The sequence below is a fragment of the Echiichthys vipera genome, assembly GCF_963691815.1.
Source record: "Echiichthys vipera genome assembly, chromosome: 18".
NCBI lineage: Eukaryota > Metazoa > Chordata > Actinopteri > Perciformes > Trachinidae > Echiichthys > Echiichthys vipera.
Window position 1 is genome coordinate 15,815,752 of NC_139843.1, and position 27,461 is coordinate 15,843,212.

Below are 27,461 nucleotides of genomic sequence, written 5' to 3' on the forward strand. Positions count from 1 at the left end.
CCTTGATGACGGGGTCAACAACATGGCGCTGTCCATGGTTTACACAACTGCTCCACCTGCTAGTTGATGCTTATTTCTTATTTAAATGTTTTATACGTTTTCCTAGTACATTTGACAGACTGTGAAGCGTTCGTCGCTATCGTGCTCGTCCGTTGACCTAAAGACGGTAAAGGAGGAGGTTACCGGCCGAACAGCAGCCATGTCTGGGTCAAACGCCTGGAGTCGCAGTCGAGAGAAAATGAGACTTTTCCCTGAACTTTTTGCCCAGTGTGCAGCAGAGGTAAGCTGTTTGGCTTGAATACACGCTTTACACTTTAAAAGAAATGTGTAAAAACTCTCCCTTTTGAAAATAATTGAAGTATATTTTGTAATACAATAGATAACAAATAAATATGACTCAAGTCTCAGTAAATGCATAAATAAATGTGTGAATGAATAAATAAAATAATAAATTAATGCTGACAGAAATAAATAAATGAGTTAATAAATAAATGAGTTAATAAATAAATGCATGAATAAATGGGACCTTCTACCTCGTTAACATATAGACAAAGAAATGCATACATAAATAAATCTAGGTGAATAAAAATGTGGAAATAAATGTAAAGCATTTATTTATTTATTCATTCATTTATTAATTATTCATTTATTTCAGCATTTATGTCTGTATTTATTTTTGCATTCATGTAGTTATTTATGGAGATTAAACTCGTGTTTAGTTCTCCATAAAACGTGGTTTGACTTGTCAATTTTCAAATCACAGTATCACATGAAACTGGAATAATATCGCTGCAACCTTATACTCTATATTTATCCTTATATTAGTCATTTAAAAAACTGTTTAAAACACACCTTTTTAACCTAGCCTTTTTAAACACGTTGCACCATGTCTTCAACACCTAATCCCACAATTTTTAGGACATTTTAGTCTTTAAAGGCATTTTTTCATTCTATTTCAGTGTTTTGACGTATGATTTGCTCAATCATTGTGACCGCTTACACTGTTGGTTGCTTTTCACTTTAGTTCCTTTATTTTTTAACTACTTAATTGTTTGTTCTTCTCTTTTCTTTATTGTTTTATTTTTCAATGCTTTAAGCGCTGTTCTTCTTGTGTGCCACCTATGGGATATGCACGTTTTTGTGTTTAATGTTCTTAATGGTTGTCTTTTCATTTTTATGCTTTGAATGTAAAGCACTTTGAGCTGCATTCTGTAACAAATGTGCTCTCTATATAAAGTTTATTATTATATTTCTATACATGCAGTATACACACACATTATACACGATTTGATTTAAGTTGTAGTGCAAAGAAACAGTGAGAATGGCTAAGGGTGTGCTAAAAACAAACGTAAGAGCTCAGTTGGGAGGATACAGTAGAATAAGAGATTATAATGGTTATTCAGGACCTACATTCAAAAAGATAACTGTGTATCCTCGTCTAATGATAACTTGTGTGTGTGGTTCAGGCAGCAACGTATGGGAAGTGTGTGGCAGCTACCACAACAGGCAGACAGGAGCTGAGGAAGGACATGTGTGCCAAGGAATTTGAAGCACTGAAGACCTGCTTTACAAATGCAGTAAGGGAAAAAGTCAGCCGTACTTCTGCTGGTCTTGTCGGGGTGATAGATTGCCACCATTTAAAATGTTTTTTTTTTTTCATTACAGGCCAAGAAAAAAGCCAAATGAATGGAAACTGTGGCTTTTTGGAACTATGACAAAGAGAAGACACAAAGCTCCAAGTGTTGATCGACTTCTGGTGCTGGAAGCCAATTATTTGATCTTGATAACACATCCTCTACTTGGAAGTGACAATGAACTGCGTATGTGTGATGTGTTGAGAAAAAAAACAGACTTTTCTTTTTTTTAAATTACATTGTGGTAATGCAGACTTCATGTTGCAATTGAGCAAAAAAAAAAACATTCTATAAAGATTGAATATAATATACGGAGGGGGATAAAACATTGCTGATATTATCTGTTGGAATACAAACCATCAGGCATGGATGTAAGAGATACTTTATTATCAGCAAAATGTACAGAAATACAATGCACATAGAAAAATAGGCTCTTGTACGAAGCAAAGGTCCGACATGTGCTGAAGTGCCATCTGATGAGGAATTATAAGAAAGTTGGATTAGTAAGAAACACATTGTCCCTTATTTCTTCCCGTCCTTAGTTATTCCCCCATAATTACTGTACTCTTGACAGTAAGAGTTGAAATAAAGAACACACTGAGGAAAAACTGCCACATATTGTTTTTGATAAAAGAGCAGTATACAGAGTGGAAGGCACCGATGCATCAACAAGGACCAGATGTTGAAGATGGAATGGTTAAATGATGGTCTGGATCCAGCAGCTTAATTGTCCACAGTTTATCAAACGGTAAGGCTACACTACATACCTCGCAGCTCCGGCGTGAACCCACATCACATCCAATATGTGGTACATTTAGGTTCAAAGAAATCAATCCCGATTTAACAAATTTTACAATATATACAATTCAAAGTAACAGATAAAACACAAACAAAATAAACTTTTAACAGACAAGAAAACACAAACACAGATCCAATAGAGAGGCACTCCACAAAGCTGGTGAATAAAACAAACATTATCATATCTGCCCTGTCTAAACACTCTATAGAATGGATTTTGCATAGATTTATATACATTTCAACAGTAAATTCTTCAAAATTCTGCTCCCTAAAGACAAAAATAAGTTAATATTTACATGCACTTTGCTCTTTAATAAAGACTTTGGGTTATTTCCAGAGAAAGAAACTGTTCCTCTTTGTCCATAATACTTCTAAAGGCCAGAGAGAATGTAAGGCAACGATATTATGGTCCACAGTAGAAGACGTTTTCTGCAGGTACAGCATGTGTTGAACGTGCTGTCCAATTATTGAGTGAGAATCTGTCCCATATGTTATTTTGCTCCCTCGTCCTCTGAGGCCTGTTTAATCTGCCGCGAGTGCACCATTGCCCCGGCCAGTAGCTGCTCCTCCAGGGCCGCGTGTAAGTTGGAGCCCCCCAGCTCCAGCAGAGGCTCCAGGCCTGGCACCCCCCTGGACGCCCCTTTCATCTCCGGGGGCCCTCCGGCTTCTCTGGGTCCCAGTGCCCTGCGCCTTCGCCTTAGATCCATCTCTCCCTGGTCCCTGACCTTCTCGTGGGAGCCCTGGGGGTGCGCCTCGGCTTTGACGGCCCCATCTTCCACACCTCCTTCGGGGTCCGCTCGAGCAGCAACTTTCTCTTTGAGGTCTCGTCCTCCTTTCTTCAAAGCTTCGCCGTCTTCTCTCTCAGCCCCCTGTGCAGCCTGTCTGTCTTCCACGACTCGCTCCAGCTGGGCCAGCCTCTCCCAAGCCTCCTCTTTCTCTTTCTTCGCTCTCTCAAGTTTTTCATTGTCTGCTCTCTGCATCTCCTGCTGACGCCTCTCTTCTGCAGCCTTCTCCTGTGCCAGTTTCTCTTTTAAAGCTCTCTCTTTCTCCAGCTCCTGTTCTCTGACCAGCTTCTCTCTTCTCTCCCTTTCCAGCCGTTCTTTTTCCACCCTCGCCTGCACTTCTTTTTCTATCCTCTCCTTTTCCAGCTCCTGCTCCTTGGCCAGCTTTTCTTTTCTCTCCCTTTCCAGCCGTTCTTTTTCCAATCTCGCCTGCACTTCTCTTTCTATCCTTTCTCTCTCTGATCTTTCCTTCTCCAACTCCTGCTGTTTGGCCAGCTTTTCCTTTATCTCCCGTTCAACCTCTATCTCTATCTGTTTTTTTTTAAGTTTTTCGATTTGCTCCTTTTCCTTATCTAGGCTTCTTTCTTCATCTTTAAGTTGAGCTACCTGATCATTTTGAGGTACATGTTGAGGGTCATCTGGTGTTCTCTTTCCCAGTGGCACTCCCCTCGCGCCTAGCTCACTCTGCTTATGGGACTCGCCTCCAAGTGCAACATGGCCATCCTCTCTGGAAGCTGGTTGAACTTTAGGAGCTCCGCCCTCAGCGCTCTTATCCCTGGCCTGCGCTTGATTCTGGGCGACGGCATGAGGCTCGGCAGCTCCTGCTGCCTCATTTGGCTGCTTCAGGTCTAAGTCCAGGCCAGGTTCTTTGGACTTTGTTGCTCCACCTTCCAACTCCTCCTGGACGCTTTTCTCAGCCTCACCTTCAGCAACACCTTCAAGTTAAAAAACACTTTGTGACATTCATTCCTTTAAATTGAGCTCTACCGTATATGATATCTGCGCTCTCTGTCATGTGTCTGCAAAGCATTATACGCACCCGCAGGTTGTTTCTGGTGGATTTCCTTGTGTTGCTCTTCTATGACAGCCAGTAGTTTTTCCTGCTGATCTAGAAGTCTCTTTTGTTGCTCTTGCTGCTGCTTGATCACCTGCAGGAGCACGGCATGGTCGAGCTGCCCCTCTACATGACAGAAACGTTAAATTAAAATAAGTCACAACCGGCTCTCAGAACACTGCATTAGTTAGGAAACTTGGACTGATATGGGGCCAGTCTCTAGGTGAGAGGGGAAGGAAATAATCCACTATGGCTTCTAGATTGTAGCCTCCAACATAAACTGGAATAGGCAGCTGTAGGCACACACAAACTATGTTAGGGGACAATGAGTGGGTAGATTCTACACTGGCACATTATTTAGTTATATGATAAAAAAATGCTACTTATTTTATTGCACTGTATGTATTTGTAAATATCAATTAACTTGAACGTCTGAGTCAATGACAGAAAACTTGAGCGACAGACCGAGATAAAGAGAAGAGGCAAGAGGGAATTCATACCTGCAACCAGCTTTTTTATCACTGTGATAGGAGTCCGCCAGAGGAAGAAAGAAAAAAAGGGGGTAAAGATGGAGGGAGAGAGAGAGAAAGAGAGAGAGGGCAAAAGTAAACAGAACAAGAAAGTCAACAAAAGCCAAAAAAGACTGTTGTGTATTAAGCCAGGTGAAGAAAAATAGAGAAAGAAAATAGATTTGAATATCGCTGCTGTTTTTGAACCATTTGCACCGTTCAAATAGGGAACAATAAGCAAGAACAGATCACAGAGATTAGATTAAATGAGACATAACAAGCAACGGGAATAGGGAATCAAGGCAGGGGCATAAACATCCTTTAAAGTGTGTTACAATATAGCCAATTAAAGGACAATCCCACCTAATTAATCACTTTCGATCTGATTATCTTGTAATTAAGTGTTTTACTTGTTGCACTCCCTGCCCTCTTTCTTGCATCCCGCCTCAATATCTTTTATTTTAGTTGTTACATTTTCAAATCTAACTTTAAGGGTCCCATATTCTGCTCATTTTCAGGATCATACTTGTATTTTGCGTTTATACTGGAACATGTTTAAATGTTCAAAAAACCCATTTTGCATACTGTTTGTCTGAATATACCTGCATTCACCCTCTGTATGAAACGCTCCTTCTCATTAAGCCCCTCCTTCTAAAAAAGCCTAGTCACTCTGATTGCTCAGCGTTTCTGGGTCTTCAGCATCTGCACCCAAGGCATCTCTGCGCCGTCATTGCAGCCGGGGAAGGACTGTGGCAACACTTTCTACCCGTGTATAGTATATTTGTGACATCACAACTGTACAGAAGTCCCGCCGGCTCGTTTAAAGACACAGTTTCTGAATACAGGCTGTATGCATTTCTGTGTGGGTCGAGAGTATCAGTAGTAATTCACAGTATTGATATAGCACCTTGACCTGCTGCATAATCAACAAGGTTATGGAAATCCCAATTTATAAAATATGGGACCTTTTCAAGTACTTTTAAATTACTCAAAAGTACAAGGTGGAAAATGCAATAGTGATGCTGCCATTTTTCCCTACTTTGGGCTAAACAGAAAAACCGTCATGTTCTGGGTCTAACTGTGTGACCATCCAAACAAGACCAGCATTGCAATCTGGGCAATGAAGGCTACTGTCAGTGGAGAGACTTGTATCCCCACCTGTATGATTTTTGAATGCTGCAGCCCTCTTAAGTTAGAGGAAAAATCAGCTATATTTTAGATTACGTCACATCCAATCCATCATATAAATGTAAGAAACAAATGACAAACCCAGCACCATGATACATTTGCAATGCAACTTGTTTTGAAATGCTGCTGAGTTAATGACCTAAAACTCACTTAACTCATGTCTATGCCCCTGGACCCCTGAACGTTTCTGCTCCACTCACCGTCCATCTTCTCATCTGCTGCGTCTTTGCTGTCTGCACCTGGAGCCTCGTCTACAGCAGGATGATTCTCTTCTTCAGGAACTGGAGCTGAGGAATCACCAAGTAACACTAGGTTAATGTTACATCTTCCTAGAACTGTTTACCCAGGCAGCTGCCTTCATCTACAGTGATACGAGAACACTCACGTTTCCCTACAGCATCTGGAGCTTTTCCCACTTTATCGACTTGATTGACCACCGCACCTACGTTCCCTGCAAGAGGATCTTTCACGGGATCAAGCTTCTCAACTTCCTTTAGCGGGGGCACTCCCTGCTTTTTGTCTGCCTGCTCCACCACCTCGTTTGACTGGACTTCACCTCCGCCCAAATCCACTTCCTCCTTCCGCACAACAGCCACTGCAGGCTTCGGTTTCTCTTCAACCTTGTCGTCTTTTTTTTCCGCGACCTCCACAGCGGGCCCTAAAGCTTCCTCCGCATCTCTTTTGGGTCCTTCTGCCCCTCCTCCTACAGGTTGTTTCATTTCCTCCTCCAGCTCTTCGTTGTTTTTTCTTGTGTCAACCTGGACCGCGTCATGAGGGATGGGTGGTTCGTGGCGATGGGCCTCGCCCTCTGGCACAGCGACACCTGGGAAAACATATGAGACAAGACATAAGCCCCTTTCACATATGCACTACAAACCTGAAATTATCTAGACATTAAAGCAATTGTTACCTTTCTGGCGTGTCTCACAGCACTTAGTAAAAATTTGAACATGAAAAACTCTGCCTCCCTCCGAAGACCCGCTCTCTTCCCCCTGCCTTACCTCTGATGCTCCCTCCTCCTCCGACACGTGCAGTGAGAGAGAAATGCTGCGTTCCAGTGACATGGGAAATCCTAAGTTTTGGACCTCCAACTAGGCAAAGTGCAGTGAGAATCAGCTTGTGTTTACAGGAGTAAAGTCCCGGCATGTCTGCGCCTCTGGCTGCACTCTCTCTCCACTTACCATCGTAAATATTGTGTCTGTTGTTGCAGCTCTGCCGGAAGGAAGGTGCTCTCTCTACCTGCACTGCTATTTATACTAGCTGGCGTTGACGCGCCTCTTAACGTCCCATTTTCAAGAACTTTAAATGGGAGTATCTCCCCCGAATCTGCTAGTAGGAGGTTCCACTTTGACAGGCCCTCCAGTGCACTTTGCCTAGTTGGAGGTCCGAAACTTCAGACTATCCACTGCACTGAAACACAGCGTAAGCAGCACAAGTGAAATGGAGCGACAGATGACAGGCAGGAAGCCTGTTTCAACACCTGGTGGATTTATTTTACATTTCAGTGTGCCATACGCTTACTCTTAGATTTTAAGATTTCAAAAGAAAAGTTTAAAAATGCCAGAAAGGTAAGAATTCCTTTAAGAGGAGGAGCTTTGTATGAGAACGCAAATGTCTGGATCAGTTGGATCGTACATTGAAAGGGCTTTACCCTGCCAGCTCCCGTGTAACAAAGTCTAATGCTCGATGGAGCCCTTGAGTGAGAATTCACAGTGACCGAGTGGGCGTGTTGATGACGTTCCTATCATGTGGCTTACATGAAGCCCCAAGAAACATCCGAGGGATAAGACGAAGGCAAAGAAAATGTCTAACTGGAGGGACTTCTTTTGGAAAGGCAAACTTCAAAATCCAGTGAAGGTTCCAGCTTTGGTTCGGTTTCCTTACCAGCGTCAGGGCGGTCCAGCTGCACCTCTTCCTCCTTCTTCCTCTCAGGTAATTCCACTGGTCCTTTAATCTGGGGGGGCTCAGCCGGGGCCCTCTCCACAGGTTGTACCACCTTTTGAGCTGGAAGGTCAGGTTCTTCTATCTTCTCTGACTTCTTGTTTGGAGGATTGACTAAATGCAGACACACAAAACAATCCATTACATTACTGTATACTACTGAATATCACCGCCATGAAAATTACACATATTCCCAAGATCCTTTGGCCAAACGGTGTTCTCTATAAAGGCAAACTAGGTAAATAAGTCCTTCAGTAATTCGATTTATACAGCCATAAAACGTTTTTTCAGGCTAGAATATTTTTTATTGTTGTTGAGCACTGCTGCTGGAGGGCGTTTTATTTGCCTTTGATGATAGGTCAGTCTGAAAAATATGAGACATTACTGTGACTAAATTAAGATAACATTAATTTGACAGCTAATTTATTCCACTATTTTCTCTTGTCTGAGAAAAGTTAAAATACTGTAGTGCATTACTACTTAACACTGGCCCTGACATAAACTTCTTATTTTCTTGTACCGTCATGTTTATTACACACATTAACTGCTGGTATTAAAATAAATGAACACCTCTGTATATCTCACATGAACTGTGTGTACTGATGTAACTGCTGATTTCAAGCAGACTGTTCCACTAGGTGGCAGCAGATACTGGCGATGGCCATAACAGACACAATTGGCTGGGTATTATAATTGAACATGAGCGAGAATAAAAGAGAGGAAGATGAATTCAAATTGGAAGTGGCAAACGGGAAACAGGCGAAAAAGTCAGGCCATGTGGGTTTCACCTGGAGTAAAAAAAAAAAGAAGAAAAGGAGAATCTAAAGACTGAGGCAGAGAGACTTTGCTGATATCTGTTAACAAGTTAGGAAAAGATGAAGAAACATGGGATAAGGAGAGGAAGGGAAACGAAAAGCTCTTTTCACCCTAAAACTGAGAACAATAACTCGAAAAGGTTGCTCTCCGTCTCATCTCCATTTGTTTTGTGTGCACTCTTCCACCCTCCCCAAACCCACATCACCATCATCTCTTCTCTTCATACAGCCGAAGCTTGCAGGCATTTTATAGCTGCCACGGGAGATATGGCGGGGAGACAGTGGGTGTAGACAATGTATTTTGGGAGGGGGAAGGGTGGCAGGAGAAATGAACAGAGGTAGAGGGGTGGAAAGAGAAATTACTGGAGTTTGAAGGGCATCACTCTCGCTCCATCAATGTCAAGCACTCAGCACTGCTCTCAGATATTATCAAGAGGTTATCTCCTCACCCCGCCTGTCTGTCTATCAGTCACTCTGTCGCTCTCCATCTTTTCTTTTCACTCAGATGAAAGAAATCCATTCTTTTTGCTGTGGCTTTTGTGCTTTTGTTTTTATTCTTACTGGCCCTTTGCCACTGGCTCATATTCTCTTTATGTAGCCGTTTCAGGGCGCTGTAGCCGTTTCAGGGCGCTGTAGCCCGCGACTTTGAAAATAAAACAAGAAATAAACATGTCTCTTGTGCCGTCTGTGCCTTTTGCATGAAATAATAACATGTGGCACTGCTGTCTGATGTCAGACGCTGCAGACAACCCCTGGCTCCAGCCTTGTTGAGGTAAAGGTTTCCATGGCTCATTAGTAAACCACTTTCTTCTATAGTGCATCAAGTATATAAGTGATTGCCAGCCGTTAGCCCATGTCATGATCTTTACCGTGCAGTTCAGGGAGGTCTGGTAGCGGGAGGTTGTTTTTGACAGGTGCTGGAGGAGGAGCTCGGACCTTGGTGCCGGGGCTTCTGGCCGAAATCGAGAGGGTGGTAAAGGTGCTGACCAGAAGGATACCCAGACCCACGCAAAGCACCAGCTACAGGGCAGAGAGAGAGGGAAGGGAGAAGCACAGCAGGTTAGTGAATAAACAGACTGAGCAATTGATTAGGAAAGTGATGATTCCGACTCAATAACCTGAGAAATGATGCCGTTCTTCTGGATCTTTCTGTAGATGAGAGCAGGGCATATGAAGCAGATGAGGCTGCCCATAGTGGCTCCAGTCAGACCCAGAATGGTTTCCACTAACGAGAGAGAAAGGAAATAAAAACACAGGGATCATCTTGTGGTCCGGTAGAGTGAAGGGTATTTGCAGTTGTCAGGATGTATTTGGTCCAAATAAATAATGCATGTTATAATAATGACCAAAAAGGAATGGATATAACATAGACTGTATATAAAGATGGACAATGCGTCTCCAATTCCTCCCACTGTACAAAAGTGAAGTCAAAGGTCTGCCCAGTAGGGATAACCACCGACCAAACAACACTCAGGGCTGTCACGTAAAACCCCCGTTTTTTATAGCATCAAATAACTACTTTAAACCAAACTTGTCAAACTTAAACGGTGAAAGGTCGTCTGCCTCTCCAATCGGTAGTAGTACGAATCCAAACTTGACCAAACCAATTGAAACACTGGCTACCCGTATGAAAAAAATATAACAAAAATCACTTCTTTTTGTGGTGTAACTTAACATCCACATTAAAATAAACTGAGATGAACAGGTTTGGAAATTCACAGATGGTCTCAATGGAGGTGTCTTGAGCTTATCTAACAGGGATGTGGGGCTACTATAGTAGCCTGATATCAGACAGAATAGTCAACAAGTTGCATCACATTTCCATCTTCAGTCTGACATTAACTGCATTCAAACTGATTTCCATGGGCGAGGGGATTTGATTTTATCTTAACCAATCACAAGATACTTCAGGTCTGGGATGGCTAACTTCTGGTTAAGCGCTATGCTAACCTGAATGGGGGTCAAATAAATTAAATCATGCGGCTCTTCCAGACCTTCCAAAATATTATCGGACCAAATCGACCAGATTCTCATGATGAAAAAAATGTATCTACTATTTTAAAACTGCAACAGTAGAATCGATACACTACAGTTTATAAGTATAGGGTATCAACGAAGCATGCAATGGAGGAGCCTACGATGGACCCTACGACGTAAGCATGTTTAAGTCATTTGGTTGTGATTGGCCAGGGATGTAAACACACAGCTTGACCACAGTGTTTCTCCCGACCATGGTCTGATAGGCTAATAGGCTAATCGGCCGACGGACAGATTCTTAGGTCTGGAACCAGGCAACAACTGTAGAGCTTACTGGGCTAAACACGACATCAACACTGTCAGAGTTGACGGTAATTTCCCATATCTACGCCCTTTATCACTAGCTCCATTCATACCTGCTTCTGCCATTCAAAACCGGCACCCGCCCAGCCCCAGTCTCCCATCCATTGCACCCTGCTCCTGGCAGCGAGGCCCTGGCCCCACCCGTCTCTGTGGACCAGGGCCGGCTGGGCGTCGGGCCTGGAAACCCATTGTTCATCCAGAGGACGGACACCATATTGTCTCCCTCAGATTTAGTGTCCATTCTCCCCAGGGTCCTTACCTCCCTTCTCCAAAGTCTATTAGTCTGATTAGATACACAAAGGGCCAGCCAAACCCGCTGTGGGTGTGTGTGTGTGCGTGTGTGCGTGTGTCCACCCAATCAAAAGTTTAACAAACAGCCACCATATAAAAGGATGAATAAAACATAAACTCATTCTAACCTTTACATCTCCACCATTTTGGAGCAGTTTGTGAGTGGGATGGAAAGACTCAAAGAACCTGACAGAGAGCCAATATTGGTGTGTGTACATATATTTGTGTGTATGTGTGAGAGAGAGAGAGAGAGAGAGAGAGAGAGAGAGAGAGTGTGAGTCTGGGAGAATAATGGCCCTATCTTCCCGTCCGCCCGTCTAAAAAGAGATAAAAGTTAGGGCCCTGATTTAAGGACTGTGTTAGAGTGTGACAGTCACTGACTCGTAAAGTCACATTCACACACCTCGTAAAGCTCCCCGGCTACTCTGCCCACATAAAGGAACACATGCACCTTAAAGACCCCCAGTCAGTGAGCTGTACACATACAATTTCAATCCATGCTACACACACGCGCACACACACACGCACACACAGTACCGTTGGGGATGAGAATGCCTCCCAACATGGTGCCAAACACAATGCAGAGTGTGATCATCTTGAAGCGCAAAGGAGGCATGTATCCGCCGGCCGCAAACGTCCCATCTTTCTGCTAAGATATGGAAACAGAGAGTGGAAAGACAGAACAAATATATAAAATAACTAATTTTTTGAGGGTACAATTGGATATTTGTTTCTTGAGTAGCTTGTTACATGTTTCCACCACATTCATTCAAGTGTTGTGACCACACCATGAGATTGTGTGCTATGTTGCCTTATTTCTCATCATCATATTGCCAAGAGCCAGTACTACTGATCTGGTTTTCACTCAAAACACAAGCAGGACTTTCAATATTGTATATACCACGCCTTTTTCTAAACAACAAACAAGTCTGATGTGTTTATGTTCCTGCGATGTCTGGAAACAAAAAAGAAATTCAACCCACGTTTGTTTTTTATTTATTGTTGAAGTGCCTTACAAAGAGGATTGGAGTGCCAGAATAATAATCAATCCACAATAATAAGGCAGTAAGTTACACTGTGTATTATATAAGACTAATTTACTTAAAAGAAACAAGAACAAAGCAGACGTTTGGATTTACAGTGTGTTTAATCCAGCCAAACCCTACTAGAAGGGGGGCTGTTGTTACACACATCACATGCAAACTTCAGTTTCTGAACTTGTATCCAAACATTTCAACCATTTGCATTCACACCTATTATTATTACCTCCGTCAAGAAAGTCATATATTTGTGTGTTCGTTTGTCAGCAGGAACTACAGGACTGATTTTTATGGAACTTGGTGGAAGGGTGTAGCATGAGCCGAGGAAGAATCTATTAAATTTTGGACTGGATCCAAATCATGGGCGGGGCACATACAATCATTATTTTTCACTTTCGTTTACATTGCGAGATAGGGCATTTGTGCTACATTCATGTAGTGTCGGAAAAAAATGGGAAAATTAGATCCTGGCTAGGAAAAATCACACATCATGAACATGGTGAAATAGGGCGTGGGTTGGCAGAGGTCTGCCCTGTCCGAGCGCCCTTCTACATATTATTAGAAGTAGTAGCAACATTCAAGATAACCTGCTGCTCAAAAAGCATGGTGTTGATGGCCTGGCGGCAGGGCAGGATCATCATGGGGAATCCGACAGCCACAGACATCATGAAGCCCACACGGATCATCTCTGTCACAAGGTTGGACGGGAAGTTCATCAGCACGTTGCCAGCGATGTGGTCTGTGAAACTGACGTAGCCAAAGAAACCCACCTGGTTCATAGAGAAGTGGAGGAAGCCAAATACAGGGATAGAAGGAAAGCAAATAGAGGGAGGCATGAATACGTACAACACTATTCACAGCATTTAGTGACGTTTGGGCACTGATTTAAAAATGTGTGATATGGATACACTAATATCACAAAATCAGAAAGTTTCCATGTAACAGCAGTGACAAGTGGCTTGATGAAGTGCGTTTCCACTCACAGTGATGTAGAAGATGGTGACCACGTTGAGGGCCGAGGTGAAGATGGTGCTCATGCGTTTGACGGACGGCTCGTCCAGACTGTCGTAGGTTGGCAGCACCTGCCTGTGAGAGACAAGCAAGCCCGACAACAACACAATCCGAGTGCTGCGTGACATAAGACCACACTGGTACAGCTTGGTGAATTCATGCGCCGTCTAGATTATTAGATATAAGACTTTAGCTATGGCGGGCTCTCCTGAATCTAGCAGGGAGAGTCGGGGAAAGTAGTCCAGTGAATGTTTCATGAATCAGCGTTTTTTTTAATGCTCAAACGTCTGACATCATGCAACATTGACAATGAGTCTAGATATCAACTGACTTCCAAAAAATGTATTGATTAATTTGTTTTGTGAGCTAAAGTGTAGTCGGATTTCTGGTTTCACTTTTGTAAATGTGCAGATTATTTCTATTGTTTGTTGATGGATGTAGTTCACTCCTGCAAAACTTGATCTAAAACAAACTATTTACAAGTCAAACAAGCAAATCTTTGTGTAGCTCAATCATTGTTCCAATCTGATAGGAAAATATAGTATTTGCTTGCTTTAACATTTGCTTACATTATATGATATATCATATGACGGGGTTAGTTAAGCTTTTTAAGACTAAAATTCAAGCACTTTTCACTTATATCTGGATATTGTTTCATTTCAAATATTTCAATTAAAACTGTACAAATCTTTTAATTTACTTGTCGTTTAATTCATCAACTCCTTTTCCCAATAATGCGGCAATTGTTTAACCAAGTATATTGATCAGATCATTAAGTGATGGATTTGTATTATGATTTATCAATTGAGTAGTTGATTATTACAAACCCACACCGCCAGACGTAATTTAGACACTTGAAAAAATCCCCACAAGCACATATACAAGTAAAATCATCTGACATGCACATCAAGTTTTTCTGCATGCATATATACGTCTATATATATATATATATTAACTAACAATTCATGTTTACAAATGCTTTGAATGCAGTTGATAAAATGGGAGTAGGGAAGGAGTATGTAGGAAGTGTTTACATGCGAGAGAGAGTGTGTGTGTGTGTGTGTGTGTGTGTGTGTGTGTGTGTGTGTGTGTGTGTGTGTGTGTGTGTGTGTGTGTGTGTGTGTGTGTGTGTGTGTGTGTGTGTGTGTGTGTGTGTGTGTGTGTGTGTGTGTGTGACACAGCATGGGTGACAGTAGTTAAGGCTGGCTGAGGCGGACTCTGAGTCTACCTGTAAACCCTGGTCTCTGCTGTAAGAGAGTGTGGAGGTGTGAAGGGGGCAGTAAGCAGTGAATTTACAGGCTTTACATACAGTATAAACAGCGATTCCCTGGCAGGTTTTAGAGCAAGATAAACTTTCCTGGCAGCCTCTTTGTGCTAGCCTTCCCTCTCTCTCGCTCTTTCCCTCATATATACGTGATAGGAAGAAACCGAGAGGAGAAATGAGAGACAGAGAGAGCAAGAAACCATAACTTTCTCTTCCTCTCTCTATGCCTGTCTCTCTTTCACACACTCTGGTTTTATGAGGGAGCACTGTCCCGTGGTGCTTTTTCTTGACGCTTGTTTAATCCGCAAACCACTAAATCTCATAGCCAAGGTTAAAGAAAACGGCATATTGTAGGTGGGCAGCTGAAGCATCTAATGGTCACTCAATAGTCCTGACTCAGAGGCTAATGTGTTTTTGCTTTAATGCTGCCCTTAAATGGAGGAAATATGATGGAGGAGGTCTTCAAAGCCAATGTGGGTGTGTGTATGTGTATTGGGGGAGGGCGTGAGTGTGCGCTGTAGATAATATCATTAACTTGGAGTTGAAAGCAGGCTGACAGTAGCATCACAGAGGGACATTTTCGCTGCACATGTTTTTCTTATGTCCCTCTATTATGAGCTAACTGCTTCTCGCTATTCAAAAATTGTGCAGCCAAAAAACAACGGGGCCAGCTCCCATCCCGTCATAATGGTGATGTTAAGTAATGTTTTAACTGAAAGTAAACACATTTCATGAACGTAATAAAAATCCAATGTGCTGAGAGCTGTTTAATCAGCCTGTGAATACATCAGTGTGTGTCTGCAAGATGGCGGCAGTCCAATGTGTTGATTAGTGGTTTGGCTTTAGCTGCCTGCCGCCTAACGGAGCGCTTGCCTCGCTCGGCATGACCACAGGCCAAGAAATCGCCCTGCCAAATATCACTCAGCGCTGCTAGTGGGAACCGACACACAAAATACACATGCGTAAACACACACAAGTGTGCACTTTCTTCTTCTAACATGCGCACACCTCACTAGCTCAAGAACACCATACCATAATGTTATGTTGGCTTTGTGCTATTACGTTAATTAAAGTCTTGTTTAAGTCTTTAGACTACAGTCACCCACTCCTGCCACTTACCTCACCCTCTCTCTCACACACAAACAAACCCATACAGCAGCACCACCCAAACATCTGGCCCCTAATGACCTCACCATAATGCTCTCTACGTCCTTCCCCATGCACTGTATTTAAATCAAAGATAAGACTTTGTGCACCCACGTCCCATTAGACCTTAACACCCTTGCTCAACTCACCGCAAAAACCCAGAGCAAGTGCAAAAGCGTAGAGGACAGCAGAAAAAGAGGCAGTGACAGAGCATGCAGATGGGTGAAAATGGAGAAATAAATAAATAAAGTGACTCCGAAGAGCTCTGATTAAGCTGTAAGAACATGTACAGTAGTGGTGTGATCTCTGCAGTCACCGCGGGGAAAGTTAAAGCAATGCGGAGATTGGCGTGAAAACCTTCTTACTATCTGATCAAATCTGATCAAAAAAAAGAAGAAATCTCAATGTTTGACAATTTTATAGTTTCAGATCAGAGAAGCTGATTGGAACATGCACCAATGCTCACCAAGAAGCTTTTCGTTCTTCTTTTGTTAGTCGTCACTGAAGAACTTGTCTAAACGTAATCATTTTTCCCATTTTTCTCGCAGCAAATTCTCAGTGTAGTTTTTGTGTCATTTAAAAGGTACTTGACAACTGAATGGCACCGTTTCAATGTTGCTGTGACAAGCTAACTGTGAAAAGCCCCAAAATTAAACAGCCTTTTTCTGCAACTAGAAATCCGTCAACAACCACCTCCTTTCCACCACCAATGTGTGTGTGTGTCTCTTTAAATGACAAACTCCCCCCAAATCCTCCAGGTTTTAAGCAATGAATCAAGTGCACATGCACTAATTGTGATGTTTGCTCAATTTCTACATGCAGGAATGAAAAATTCCTTTCACTGTTCCGCTGCAGGATCTAGGCAGTGGTAAAGCCTCAATTTGAGCATCAGCCCACCACATAATTTTAGGACTACTGTCAGATTTTTTCCCTATTCGGAAGCTTGTTTTTTGAGATTGTTTGACATTAGTGTCATTACATGGTCCTGTGAGGGCGGAGGGGGCGGGAGGAGTACTTACGACTGACAGGCGAAGGCCATCCCACAGATGGGGAGACAGCGAAACACACCCTCCCAGCGCACCACATAGACCTGCACTAGCCACCAGCCGCTGAGCAGCCCGTGTTTGAACGAGGACAGCACCATCTGAGGGGGAAGGAGGGGGAGGGAGGGGAGGGGGTTATGGCCCAAACCAAATGAAGACAAGTTGGGGAGTGGGGACGGGCACGAAGAAGAGAAGGGGGGGTGCGGGGCTGCAACCATGCTGACGGCTCACAGACAGATAATGAAAGTAATCAATGAGGAGAGAAAAACCAGAGAAGATGAAGAACGGGAAACAAAGAGACATGACAAGAAACCCCAAACTGAACAAAACCTGTCACAGCTGACAAATGGAGTAATGAAGGTGACATGTAAAGAATAAAAGTGAATTCATAAATTTGATTAAGAAAAGTTTAAAAGGCAACCTAAACAAAAAAAACGGCCACACAGGTTTTGGATCAGCATGTGTTTCTTACGCCTTTGCTCCTTTAATTACCTGATAAAGTCCCAAAAGGACAGCAGAACACTCCGTAACCCAGCAGCCTCGCACACCCACACCCAGGCTGCTCGTCGTGGGTGTGGGGTCAGCAGTGGGAGAGCAGCAAAGATGAAACTTTTCACTTCAGTATGTTACACCTCCCTGCCTTATTACTACTGCCACCAAAAACACACAATCACACACAGACAAACTCACAGAGCTCAAATGGCTCAGACCAAACCCGAATTAAAAAAGGTGAAAAATGGGGATGACTGAGAGGAGTAGCGGAAGGTTCAGGTAGATGGGTTTAAGGAGCACAAAGATGCAGGGGGAAACATCTGGCTTCCTTCACTCTCAAGCCCCCCCAACTGCCCTTACGGTGGTGTTATTTCAGGGGTGGTTTCCGTGGTTTACTTACGGGTGACAGCAGAAGGTTGTGGCGATAATGGGCAGGCACTGAATGACGCCCTTGAAGCGCCACAGGTGAACCCGCTCCACCCAAGAGCCTGAGATTATGCCGTAGCGCAGAGACGACAACACTATCTACAGCAGCAGCAGCAGAAACAGCAGTGGGACAGTGGGGAGCAAACGAAGGGGTGCGGACAGGAGGAGGAGAGGAGGTTGTCATGAGGGGGGGAAGACAGAGAAAGAAGTAGAGGGGTGCAATGAGCAGAAGGGAAGGAACGAATGGAAGGGGGAAAAAAAGGAGGGAGGGAAGGAGATACATCACTGTTAGAGGGTTAGGGGTCTGGACTGGGCCGGGGCCTGGATCTAAAGCCAGACACACACACCACACCACTGCTCCAGGTATCGCCATGCTACTCATCGCATCACACAAAGAGACTGTAAACAGCAGTGAAAAGTTTCAGCTGTCTGTGGAAGCAGCAATAAGAGTCAGTAAAATAGGACCACATATGCAAACTGTGTGTGCATTTAAAGAGTAAATAAGCTGAATCACATGAGGCAGAAAACTCCTGCTGGACCATCACTGGGGTCAAACTGTTTAGTATGTTGCACCTCTGACCAACCTATGAAACAAAAATCCATCTCAGTGTTTGGTGCTGCTTAACGTGACATGCAAACAGCAGAGCACTGGACGTCCCATTGGAAGGAGTGGTATGTGAGCACTGTGTCCTCTTTGTGTAACTATAGGTGTACTTACAGCAAGCGTTTACCTGCAGAGACAGCGACGCTGTTATTGTTTTCAACCTTGAAATTCTCTGTGTGCATAACCATGGCAAAATGTGGTCCAGCAGACACCTACTGTAGCGGGGACTACTACTGTATATGTCTGTTGGCCTGTGGACAGGAAGTAAAGCCACTGACATGATTTGGCGACCGGCTGATCCCATCGCAAGATCGTCTCTAGTTCAATATGTTTATTAGACCAAACTGTGCTTCATGCTGTATTGAAGGCGGTTTGGACTGGAGTGTTTACATGGAAATGTGCACTTCTCTGCTGAAAGCACTAGTCCCTGGCTAGTAAGAGTTTGAACATCTTTGGTTTTTGGACTTCTTGTTGGACAAAAACAGCCTTATAGTCATTAACATTTTTATTTTTTTTTACCATTTTTTGACATTTTACAAACTATTATTTTTATATACCCACATTTGTGGTAGTTCCTGCTACAGTAGGTGTCTCCAAAATCACATTTTGCTATGATGACAAACAGATTCACAAGGTGAAAACAATAACAGTGTCGCTGCTTTTAATTATTCAATGAATTAAAAGAAAATCAAGATATTAATCAGGAGAAAAGAGACTAAAAGTATAAGAAATGTCAACCTGCACAATGGAGAGACAATATATTGTATTTCAACCAGAATTACAAGGAAGTAAAAAACTGTTTTATACTAGTCCCCTGCTAGGACATCACTGGTTGGAGTGCATGCAGAAGCGTAGCATGACTGAGATGTTTTAGAAAAAGACAACTCCAACATCATCAAAACCTTAAGGCCAGGCCACATGGCTAAAAAATGTGGTTTATGCAAGTCGTCAATGAATGAATCCTTCATCTTCCTATTTTCCCAGATTCCTGAAGGAGCTATGTCCAAATAATGATTAAGGTTAGTATTAACCTCAGAAATATTTCAACAGCCAGCTAGCATGGTGGTTTTTCTACTTAAAGCTTATTAACAGGGGCAGAAAGTTATGTACATATGGGAATGTTGTGCTGACTTAGGGTAAGAGAATAAATAAATACAAGTAATATATCGAATGCATTCGTCAAACAACATCACGTCAAATACGGCAATGACTGGGCTAGAAAAACAAGTCAAATGCAGTTTACATATTTATACCTGGCACCAAATGAGCAAAGACAATTCTCGTCAGTTACAACGGTTCGTGATTTAGTGGAGTTGAATATGTGACCTCCATTTACTTTGCACTTACAGTGCTTTAAATGTCTCTAGTGGCCATTACCAAGTGGTGTCTCTTTCCCAGGGGGAAAGCTTTTGTTTCAGCCTATAAAGAGCAGTGCAGCAATTGTTTTCTACCTGATGTGATTTAGTTGGAATTTGCTCTTTAAAAGAAAGACGAGCAAGATTATATTGTTTCTGTAAGGAAGACACAGTTCTGTACAATAGAGCAAATAAGGAGGACTTAACACAGAATACAGCAAAAAAATAACATTTATCCAAATAATAATCTGAAAATCAAATGAGTTAAAACAGACAGCAAGGACTGTGAACTGCGCAGGTAATACATGCATCTATAGTATTCATATGCACTATATCTGAGGGGAAGAAGACTACAATTAAAAGTATATTAAACTCAGAATCAATTCTTGTGCTTTAGGAAAACACAAAATAAAGAGAATAGAACAGAATAGAGAGAATCCCCGTAATCATTTAACATTATAACAAATATATAAATATTAAAAATGCTCTATTGCTTTGATTGTTTGTGTCAAGACATCAGTCCACATTTGAATCCACTGCACTTGTATAAATGTATTATATATCATATAACATCATATATTATAAACATGCTTTGATCTATTTGATAAAAATAAGCTCTGCTTTTGTGTACAGCAGATGTCAGATTGTCACTGCACTTTATTAACATTATATGCCCTACTGGGCTGTGCAACAGTATAGATAAATTAATAATAACACTTCAATCTTTCATAAGGGCAGTTCTACCTCATTTTAATTCTTTCCACTGCAGTCTGTTCAGATGGAGCATTGCTGTCTGTGTGTGTGTGTTGGGCTCACCGTGAACATGAAGAGGGTGTAGAACATGAGAGCCATAGCGGAGAAGGACTGGATGGAGGACATCATGTTCCTCTGCAGACTCAGGGGGAGGACGATGAACAGAGACACGGCGATCAGCAGCACCACGCGAAAACTGCCGGTCACCTTCAGAGGACAGGGTGATCCTTGAGAACTTACTGACCGACTTGATTCTAGCTATTGAGAGTTTGTTGATTTACTTCAATTGTATCATTCTGACATTTACGACAAATCAGCTGTTTTGGTTTGCTGAAGAGTACATTTAAAAGGGACAGTTCATCCCAAAATCAAGTGTAGTGTTATTTACCAGTGTAACTACACCCGCCAACCAAACCACAGCGCAGAAGGAAGCATACTCATGGACGAGAGGCTGATCTGAAACTGTAGCCAAGTCATTCTGCTAGCTCACTAACGAAGGACGCCATAAATGTTAACGTCTCATGTAAGATGAAAAATCAGTATCATGGATTTTTGGGCTGAACTGTCCCTTTAAGTGGGGGTTGCGGAATAGAGCAGTGGATACCAAACGAACGTTCCAAGATTGAGAGATTAATGTAGTAAATGATGATGACCAAACCTGTAAACCTAACATCTGAGCGAAGAAATTAGAGCCCAGATCGGCTATCACAACGTAGAAGGCAATGCAGGTCCCCAACATCAAACCAATCATACTGCAGAGGGAGAGAGAGAGGACAGAGAATATTTCTATTGTAATCAGTGTCGGAAATAAATGCACTTCATTTTTATATGTCCGTGATAACTATCTGCAGAAAACAAAGTCATAATATACACTTCAAATACAGGGTGTGAAGTAAATTATTAATTAGTTAAGACTCGCCTCAGCTCCACCACAGTTTTTCCTGGTTTCCCGTAAGCATGGAAGGCTGCAGAGAAAAGGAAGTGAAGTCAGTGTGAACGACATGTGAACAAAATCATTGGAGGGGGAGGGATGAGGTTTTTTTTTTTTAAATGAAGTTGAACTTTCTGTCGCTGACACAACTGTTTCTGTGTGCGTCGGTCGCGATGGCTATCGTTGCTGCTGCCAACTTTCAGTAATGGATACAAATGAAAATGTCACAAATAACAACTAACTAAACCCACCCAATCCTGCATACGTCCTTCTCTTGGTGCTGCTCGCTGTGTTGACCAGGAACATGCAAGACTTGTGGGTCATCCAGGAACAGAAGAACAGCAGGAGAGTTCCCAGCACGATCCCACACTGTAAGAGGACAGAGGGACACTTAAATACACACACACATACAAACATAGAGTTGTCCTGAAACATAATGTCCTCTATCAAATCAAACGAGCAGCTGTGTTCAAAGTGAGCTTAATTAAGTCTTAATGCCCTGGCTGGGATTCAAACTGGCATCCCACCAGAATATCTTGACTGGATTAAGTCCTTAAACGTATTGCAACACCAGTCCAAGGTGGTAAAAAACAGGGCCAGTTTTATATTATTAAATAGACTCAAAACATTAAGAAATGAATTTAAATTCAAAGGCTCAATAAAAAATATGTTGCACTGGGAAAAATTTCCACTGACACGTAATCTTCTTAAGTTTTCTTCCGTGTAGAAATACCTAAAAAAAAATGACTTGCCGGTAGGGCTGGGCGATAATTCAGTATATGATCATTTATTGTCTTTCAGTAGAATCAATATTTTGAAAACGATCAGAGATTTAGTGATACACAATTACGTTTTCCAAACTGAGCAATAACAAGCACGCAATCTTCTCAGGACATCATTTGAATATTCATATCGCTTCTGTCGCAATGTCAAAAACCAGCAGCCGAACTGTGTTACGGAAATATTAATGAAATTTGGACGACGCTTCACATTCTGATCCGTGCACGTTGTGTTTACTTTACAATAAAGTTCTTAATAAAATGAGAAAATACTCAGAACCTTTCATTTGTCAAGTATTTTACACACCCAGGAGTTTAGAAAAATAAGCTTTACCATGTGGTTATTTCATATAGACTATATATTTATTTAGTGAATGACCATAAATCATGCGATATATATTGTGAAGCATATTGTTATCGAGATAGAAAATGACCTATATTGGGAGGTTTTGGCCACAGTGCCCTGCACTACTCACACACCAAATACACAGAGAGGCAGGAAGTAGTTTCACGAGTTTATACTGTAGTGACGATACTTCATGAACTCCTTTAGTGAGGACAATGATAGTTCATGAATTCCCCTCTCTTTACCGTGTTTGCCACAAGGAAGTTGGAGGGTAAGGCCTCGCCTCTACAGCACTTTACCAAAGGGTATTTCCACAGAACTATTCAAAAAAGTTTGGTATTTATTGCCAAAACCTGTAAAATAATGTGTTCAATGATTTAATGTGGAGAGTGAAACGACTCTTGATGCGCTCCCACAACAGATGGAGTGGATGTTTATGTCTAACCAAGCGTCCATTGAGCCTATGAGGAAGTTGCCAGGCGATAAAAGTAAGTCAGTCATTAAGTAAATTTCCTCTCACACTGATGTCCTCGTGCAATGACAACACAGAACACACAGAGGCCAAAATGAAGCACACTGTTGTCAATATCAAGTGGGGTAATTTTCTGTTAAGCTCTTATGTTATTTGCTTTTGTCAACATAGTCATTATATCCACATTACTGATGAGTTTTTATCACAAATCTCATGGTGTAAGTATTTTGTATAAGCACCAATAGTTAACTTGACAATATCAATATTGATGTCAAAAACATTTGGTGTTTGATTTTCTCCACATTGCCCAGCCCTCACTTGATGTGACACATTGACTGTGGTCTTTAAGTTACAGTCATGGTGTAGTTGGGACCACATCATGCCAGGGATTTCAGCTATATATTATAATTTCATATTTTTTGATGCAGTGTACACCTTACCTGTGTGCTGCTTGATATTAATTGAACGGAATAAAGGCCAATAATAATGCTACAAGAAACATTTTCTTTAATCCAACTCTCTTTGTATTTGTGCAAAACATAGTATATGTATTCAGCGGTGGAAACGATCTATGCCGTAAGTATTACGGTGCACAGTTTACTTGAGTATTTCTACCCCACTACATTTAAGAAGGAAATATTGATTTTATTAAACAGATACAAGAAATATGATCAGTTTCTAAAATACGTTGCATTATTAAAGATTATTAAACTACCCCACAGTCTATAATGCCGTTTAAATGAGCCCTACCTTGACAAACTGCAACATTAAGGTGCTGCGTACATACAATGACCAAAATCCCCTCTATTAGCCATTCTGCCTAATAAGCAGTGATGGACAGTAACAAAGTACATTTACTTAATCACTGTACTTCAGTAAAGTTTTTCAGTATTTGTACTTTACTTGAGTATTTTTTTTTTATCTTTTTACTATGAATCCACTACATTTCTATGAAGAGCCTTGTTTGCGTAGAAGTCAAGTTATATCTACAGCACTTCCACTGTTGGAGGTGGAGGTTTTTAAAGAAATTTAAAAAAGAAAATGTTGGGCCTTTTGTCAATTTAAATGTGGTTCTGTAGGATTTACAGCATATTCAACGAGTCTTTCATTCTTCATGTTTTATAAGTAAATCATGAATTTAGTGGGCTGCTTTGTAGTCAGTTGGTTATTAAAATGCACTGTGACAGTATTCAATGGGTTGAGATGAAAAGAAAAAAAGTACTTTGAATACTTAAAGTTGTACTCCATAAGATTTGAGATATGTCGTTTCTAGCTGCCTCCGTGGCTGTAAGATGTAATTGAAGGCGAACACGTTGTTTAAGAGCCTCCATCTTGTCACGTTCATGTTCACTATAGACCTTTTCAACGTAATTCCATTGCTAGGCAACAGCCTTGGTCCTTGATAACTTCCTGTCAGTTGATGTCATTCACATTTACTGCAACAGGAAATAAACTAGGACACATTTAGAATGTTTATGTTTACATCTTTGAAAATGTCTATTGCCGTTTCTCAACCTGCGTTCTTGTCTGTACTTGTGAAACGTTGTTAGAAATTATTCGCAGCCCAAGTGCTATTCCAATTCAATAGTCTGCATCTCGCCGGGTACGGTCCAAATGCCCTGATGTGACTTGCTCTGCCCATTTTATCGAGAATGCATCGTGTGTGTGACTTGTGTGGACTTCAGACAACCAGATATCCCAGAATGCATTTCACCCTAACATCAGAGACGATGGCGCTGGAGACAACACACAACTTTAAGTTATAATTTTCTAAACAGTATTAATACACTACAGTATTTGTGTCACGAAAAGCAGATTTAAGATGTTTTAGGCGAGAATATAGTTGTTTCTTATGTCAATGTATCAAGATAGAGCCAGTTTTAAAATTTGCTTCGACATTGGCGGAGATGTGAGGTCCTGGGGTAACCCAGACAACCAAGACGAGCTGAGATGGTGACGTCATCAAGTCCACTGCTGTTCCAATAACAGAACGTGTGGACTGCGTCCTCCCGTCATCAGGAGTCTGGACTCGAGAGTCTAACTTGACAAGTCCGAACTTGGCGTACTTGGTATTGAGAATCGGCTTATGTGTGTTGTCAATTGTATTGGGTTTTTTTGCTCTTTCGTCTTTTCTCTATACTTCCAGTTCATTCCCCATATGTCACACACACACACACACACACACACACACACACACACACACACACACACACACACACACACACACACACACACACACACACACACACACACACACACACACACACACACACACACACACACACACACACACACACACACACACACACACACACACACACACACTTTCCAATTAGAAGTGAACGCAGCATAACCGTTGGTGATGATCTGAGCCATCAGACCAACTGTCACAAACAATGTCGCCTCAGACACGGATATTGTAATAATGAGCAAAAAAGGCAAGTACAAGTGCTTTCATTAGTGGGACATATGATCAATCACCATTGTTTTAACTCATTCTTTGATATATATTAACTTAAAAGACAATTAAATAGACGGAAATCTTACGGAGTACAAGCCTTTCTTTACATGCAAACACTCAAATACTTAAACCCAAGTTTGACTCAGCAACTTTCGTACATTTGACCAGGAGTATATATACTCTTACTCAGGTAATGGAGTAGTGTACTCTGTCCCCCACTGCTAATGAGTACTTTTACTAGTTTAACTACATTTTGTTTGCTTTTTATACTTCTTTTGTCGCATGCTAAGCAGGACTTACTTAATACACTAAATGCTTCTTCCACCGCTGTCACAGTTTACAGAAAGGGTTTGTTTTGTTTAAACAGGAGACCCACCTGTTTGAAGCAGAAGGGCATGGTGAGTACACTGACTCCCACGATGCTGTTCACCACGTTCATGATGAGACCCCAGTTAGACGCCGTCATTTTGAAGCTCTTATTGACCTCGGTAATAAAAATAAACAACACTGGAGACAGACGCTGGAGTGTAACCGTCTATTTCCTGGACACGGGACTATATTCCGGGAGTGCGTTTGTGACTCCTCCGCCGTTCAATGACGTGGCGCTCTGGGAGAAAACACATGAGACAACTGAGTCTAACATTTGACACACTTTAAACCTGTTATCGTTTTTGTAAAAGTCACAATAACACAAACACACATTTAAACGCGTTCAAAAGAAGCCCATCTTGTCATAATGACGTGAGTGTTTAGTAGTTTCAAAGCTTTAACTCACCTTTTCTGTGCGACTCCTGCGCCCACCGCGGTGCTGCCCCGTTCACGTTATCATCGGTTAGTTTGACATTAAACGACAATTCATCATTGGGAAAAATATAGTCGTCATGTTTGAATCAAAGCAACAGGTTAACGGAAACTCGTTATGGTAATAATTCAATCTAACCTGGCTGTTTCTCTCCTGGACGCGTATCCAGGAAGTGGAGATTACAGAGGAGGAAGTGAGAGAAGACAACAAAGCCTGGTTTCATTACTGTGGAAACACTTGGGCGCCCACTAGAGGCCACATTTAACACTCACGGGTTGATTTCTTTATTTACATTATTTATGTCTGTGGTGGATAGAAGAAGAAGAAGAAGAAGAAGAAGAAGAAGAAGAAGAAGAAGAAGAAGAAGAAGAAGAAGAAGAAGAAGAAGAAGAAGAAGAAGAAGAAGAAGAAGAAGAAGAAGAAGAAGAAGAAGAAGAAGAAGAAGAAGAAGAAGAAGAAGAAGAAGAAGAAGAAGAAGAAGAAGAAGAAGAAGAAGAAGAAGAAGAAGGAGAAGAATTACTTTATTTATCCCGCACGGGGAAAGTGAATTTTTTATTATTATACATGTTACACACACAGGCCCGAAATACACACATGCACAAACAGGACCTATACATGCAATTAAGGAGAGATGTTAGAGCGAGGGGGCTGCCAGTGACCAGCGCCCCGAGCAGTTGAGGGTTCGGTGCCTTGCTCAACAGCACCTCGGCAGTGCCCAGGAGATGAACTGGCACCTCTCCAGCCACCAGTCCACGCTCCATACATGACTGATACATACAGGACTGAGCTACTGCCGCCCCCCTACATATATATACACTAGATATATACACATGTGGATCTGTATGTTTTCCTTTTTGTGATAAGTGTATATACACATGTAGTAAGTTGTGTTCATGTGTTGAAGATAGGAGGTGCTATAAATATATAGATATGCATTATGATTAGTATTATATAGAAGTGGAAAAGTGGGTAGGATTAAGTAGGTTTTAGCTTCTTCCTATTCCTTTTTAGACGTGTTAAGTTAATATTGTGTTTTTGTTCCTTTTAGCATTTGTTCTATAATTTGTATTTTTTTATTTTACATGATCAAAACAAAGCATCCATTCATTCAAACTAGTGTAATTGAATTTTGGGGGTGAGCATATTTATGGTTTTTATATTTTTTCCTGTTGTTTTGTTTTGTT

The 27,461-nt window shown here is 41.7% G+C and overlaps 2 protein-coding genes across 4 annotated transcripts; one reads left to right on the top strand and one right to left on the bottom strand.

Moving 5' to 3' along the window:
- The first annotated feature begins 43 nt into the window (after nucleotides 1-43).
- Nucleotides 44-1,776, top strand: ndufaf8 (NADH:ubiquinone oxidoreductase complex assembly factor 8). The gene is made up of 3 exons (XM_083932555.1): nucleotides 44-280; nucleotides 1,467-1,577; nucleotides 1,666-1,776. The coding sequence occupies exons 1-3, from the start codon at nucleotides 200-202 to the stop codon at nucleotides 1,684-1,686; spliced, it is 213 nt and encodes a 70-aa protein (XP_083788681.1). The 5' UTR covers nucleotides 44-199; the 3' UTR covers nucleotides 1,687-1,776.
- Nucleotides 1,777-1,878: 102 nt separating this feature from the next.
- slc38a10 (solute carrier family 38 member 10) lies at nucleotides 1,879-26,435 on the bottom strand. 3 transcript variants are annotated; one of them, XM_083932552.1, is made up of 17 exons: nucleotides 26,251-26,435; nucleotides 25,852-26,082; nucleotides 21,669-21,786; nucleotides 21,406-21,451; nucleotides 21,145-21,238; nucleotides 20,550-20,693; nucleotides 16,833-16,957; nucleotides 13,376-13,478; nucleotides 12,980-13,162; nucleotides 11,890-12,001; nucleotides 9,840-9,946; nucleotides 9,591-9,741; nucleotides 7,850-8,020; nucleotides 6,351-6,788; nucleotides 6,166-6,252; nucleotides 4,254-4,394; nucleotides 1,879-4,149 (listed from the first exon to the last, which is right to left on the bottom strand). In XM_083932552.1, the coding sequence occupies exons 2-17, from the start codon at nucleotides 25,939-25,941 to the stop codon at nucleotides 2,924-2,926; spliced, it is 3,336 nt and encodes a 1,111-aa protein (XP_083788678.1). In that variant the 5' UTR covers nucleotides 25,942-26,082; nucleotides 26,251-26,435; the 3' UTR covers nucleotides 1,879-2,923. The 3 variants fall into 3 exon arrangements, with proteins under 3 accessions (XP_083788678.1, XP_083788680.1, XP_083788679.1); XM_083932554.1 differs by lacking the exon at nucleotides 16,833-16,957 and adding an exon at nucleotides 17,749-17,873 and having other exon boundaries at nucleotides 1,880-4,149; nucleotides 11,890-11,998; XM_083932553.1 differs by lacking the exon at nucleotides 16,833-16,957 and adding an exon at nucleotides 17,749-17,873 and having other exon boundaries at nucleotides 1,881-4,149.
- Nucleotides 26,436-27,461: the final 1,026 nt, after the last annotated feature.

Coding starts and splice junctions, on each gene's coding strand:
- slc38a10 (XM_083932552.1), bottom strand. CDS start 25,941: ATGACGGCGTCTAACTGGGGTCTCATCATGAACGTGGTGAACAGCATC. Junction 12,002..12,979: donor CCATGCTTTTTGAGCAGCAG/GTTATCTTGAAT, acceptor TCCATATCTTAG/CAGAAAGATGGGACGTTTGC. Junction 9,742..9,839: donor AGAACGGCATCATTTCTCAG/GTTATTGAGTCG, acceptor TCTGCCCTGTAG/CTGGTGCTTTGCGTGGGTCT.
- ndufaf8 (XM_083932555.1), top strand. CDS start 200: ATGTCTGGGTCAAACGCCTGGAGTCGCAGTCGAGAGAAAATGAGACTT. Junction 281..1,466: donor TTGCCCAGTGTGCAGCAGAG/GTAAGCTGTTTG, acceptor TGTGTGGTTCAG/GCAGCAACGTATGGGAAGTG. Junction 1,578..1,665: donor AGACCTGCTTTACAAATGCA/GTAAGGGAAAAA, acceptor TTTTCATTACAG/GCCAAGAAAAAAGCCAAATG.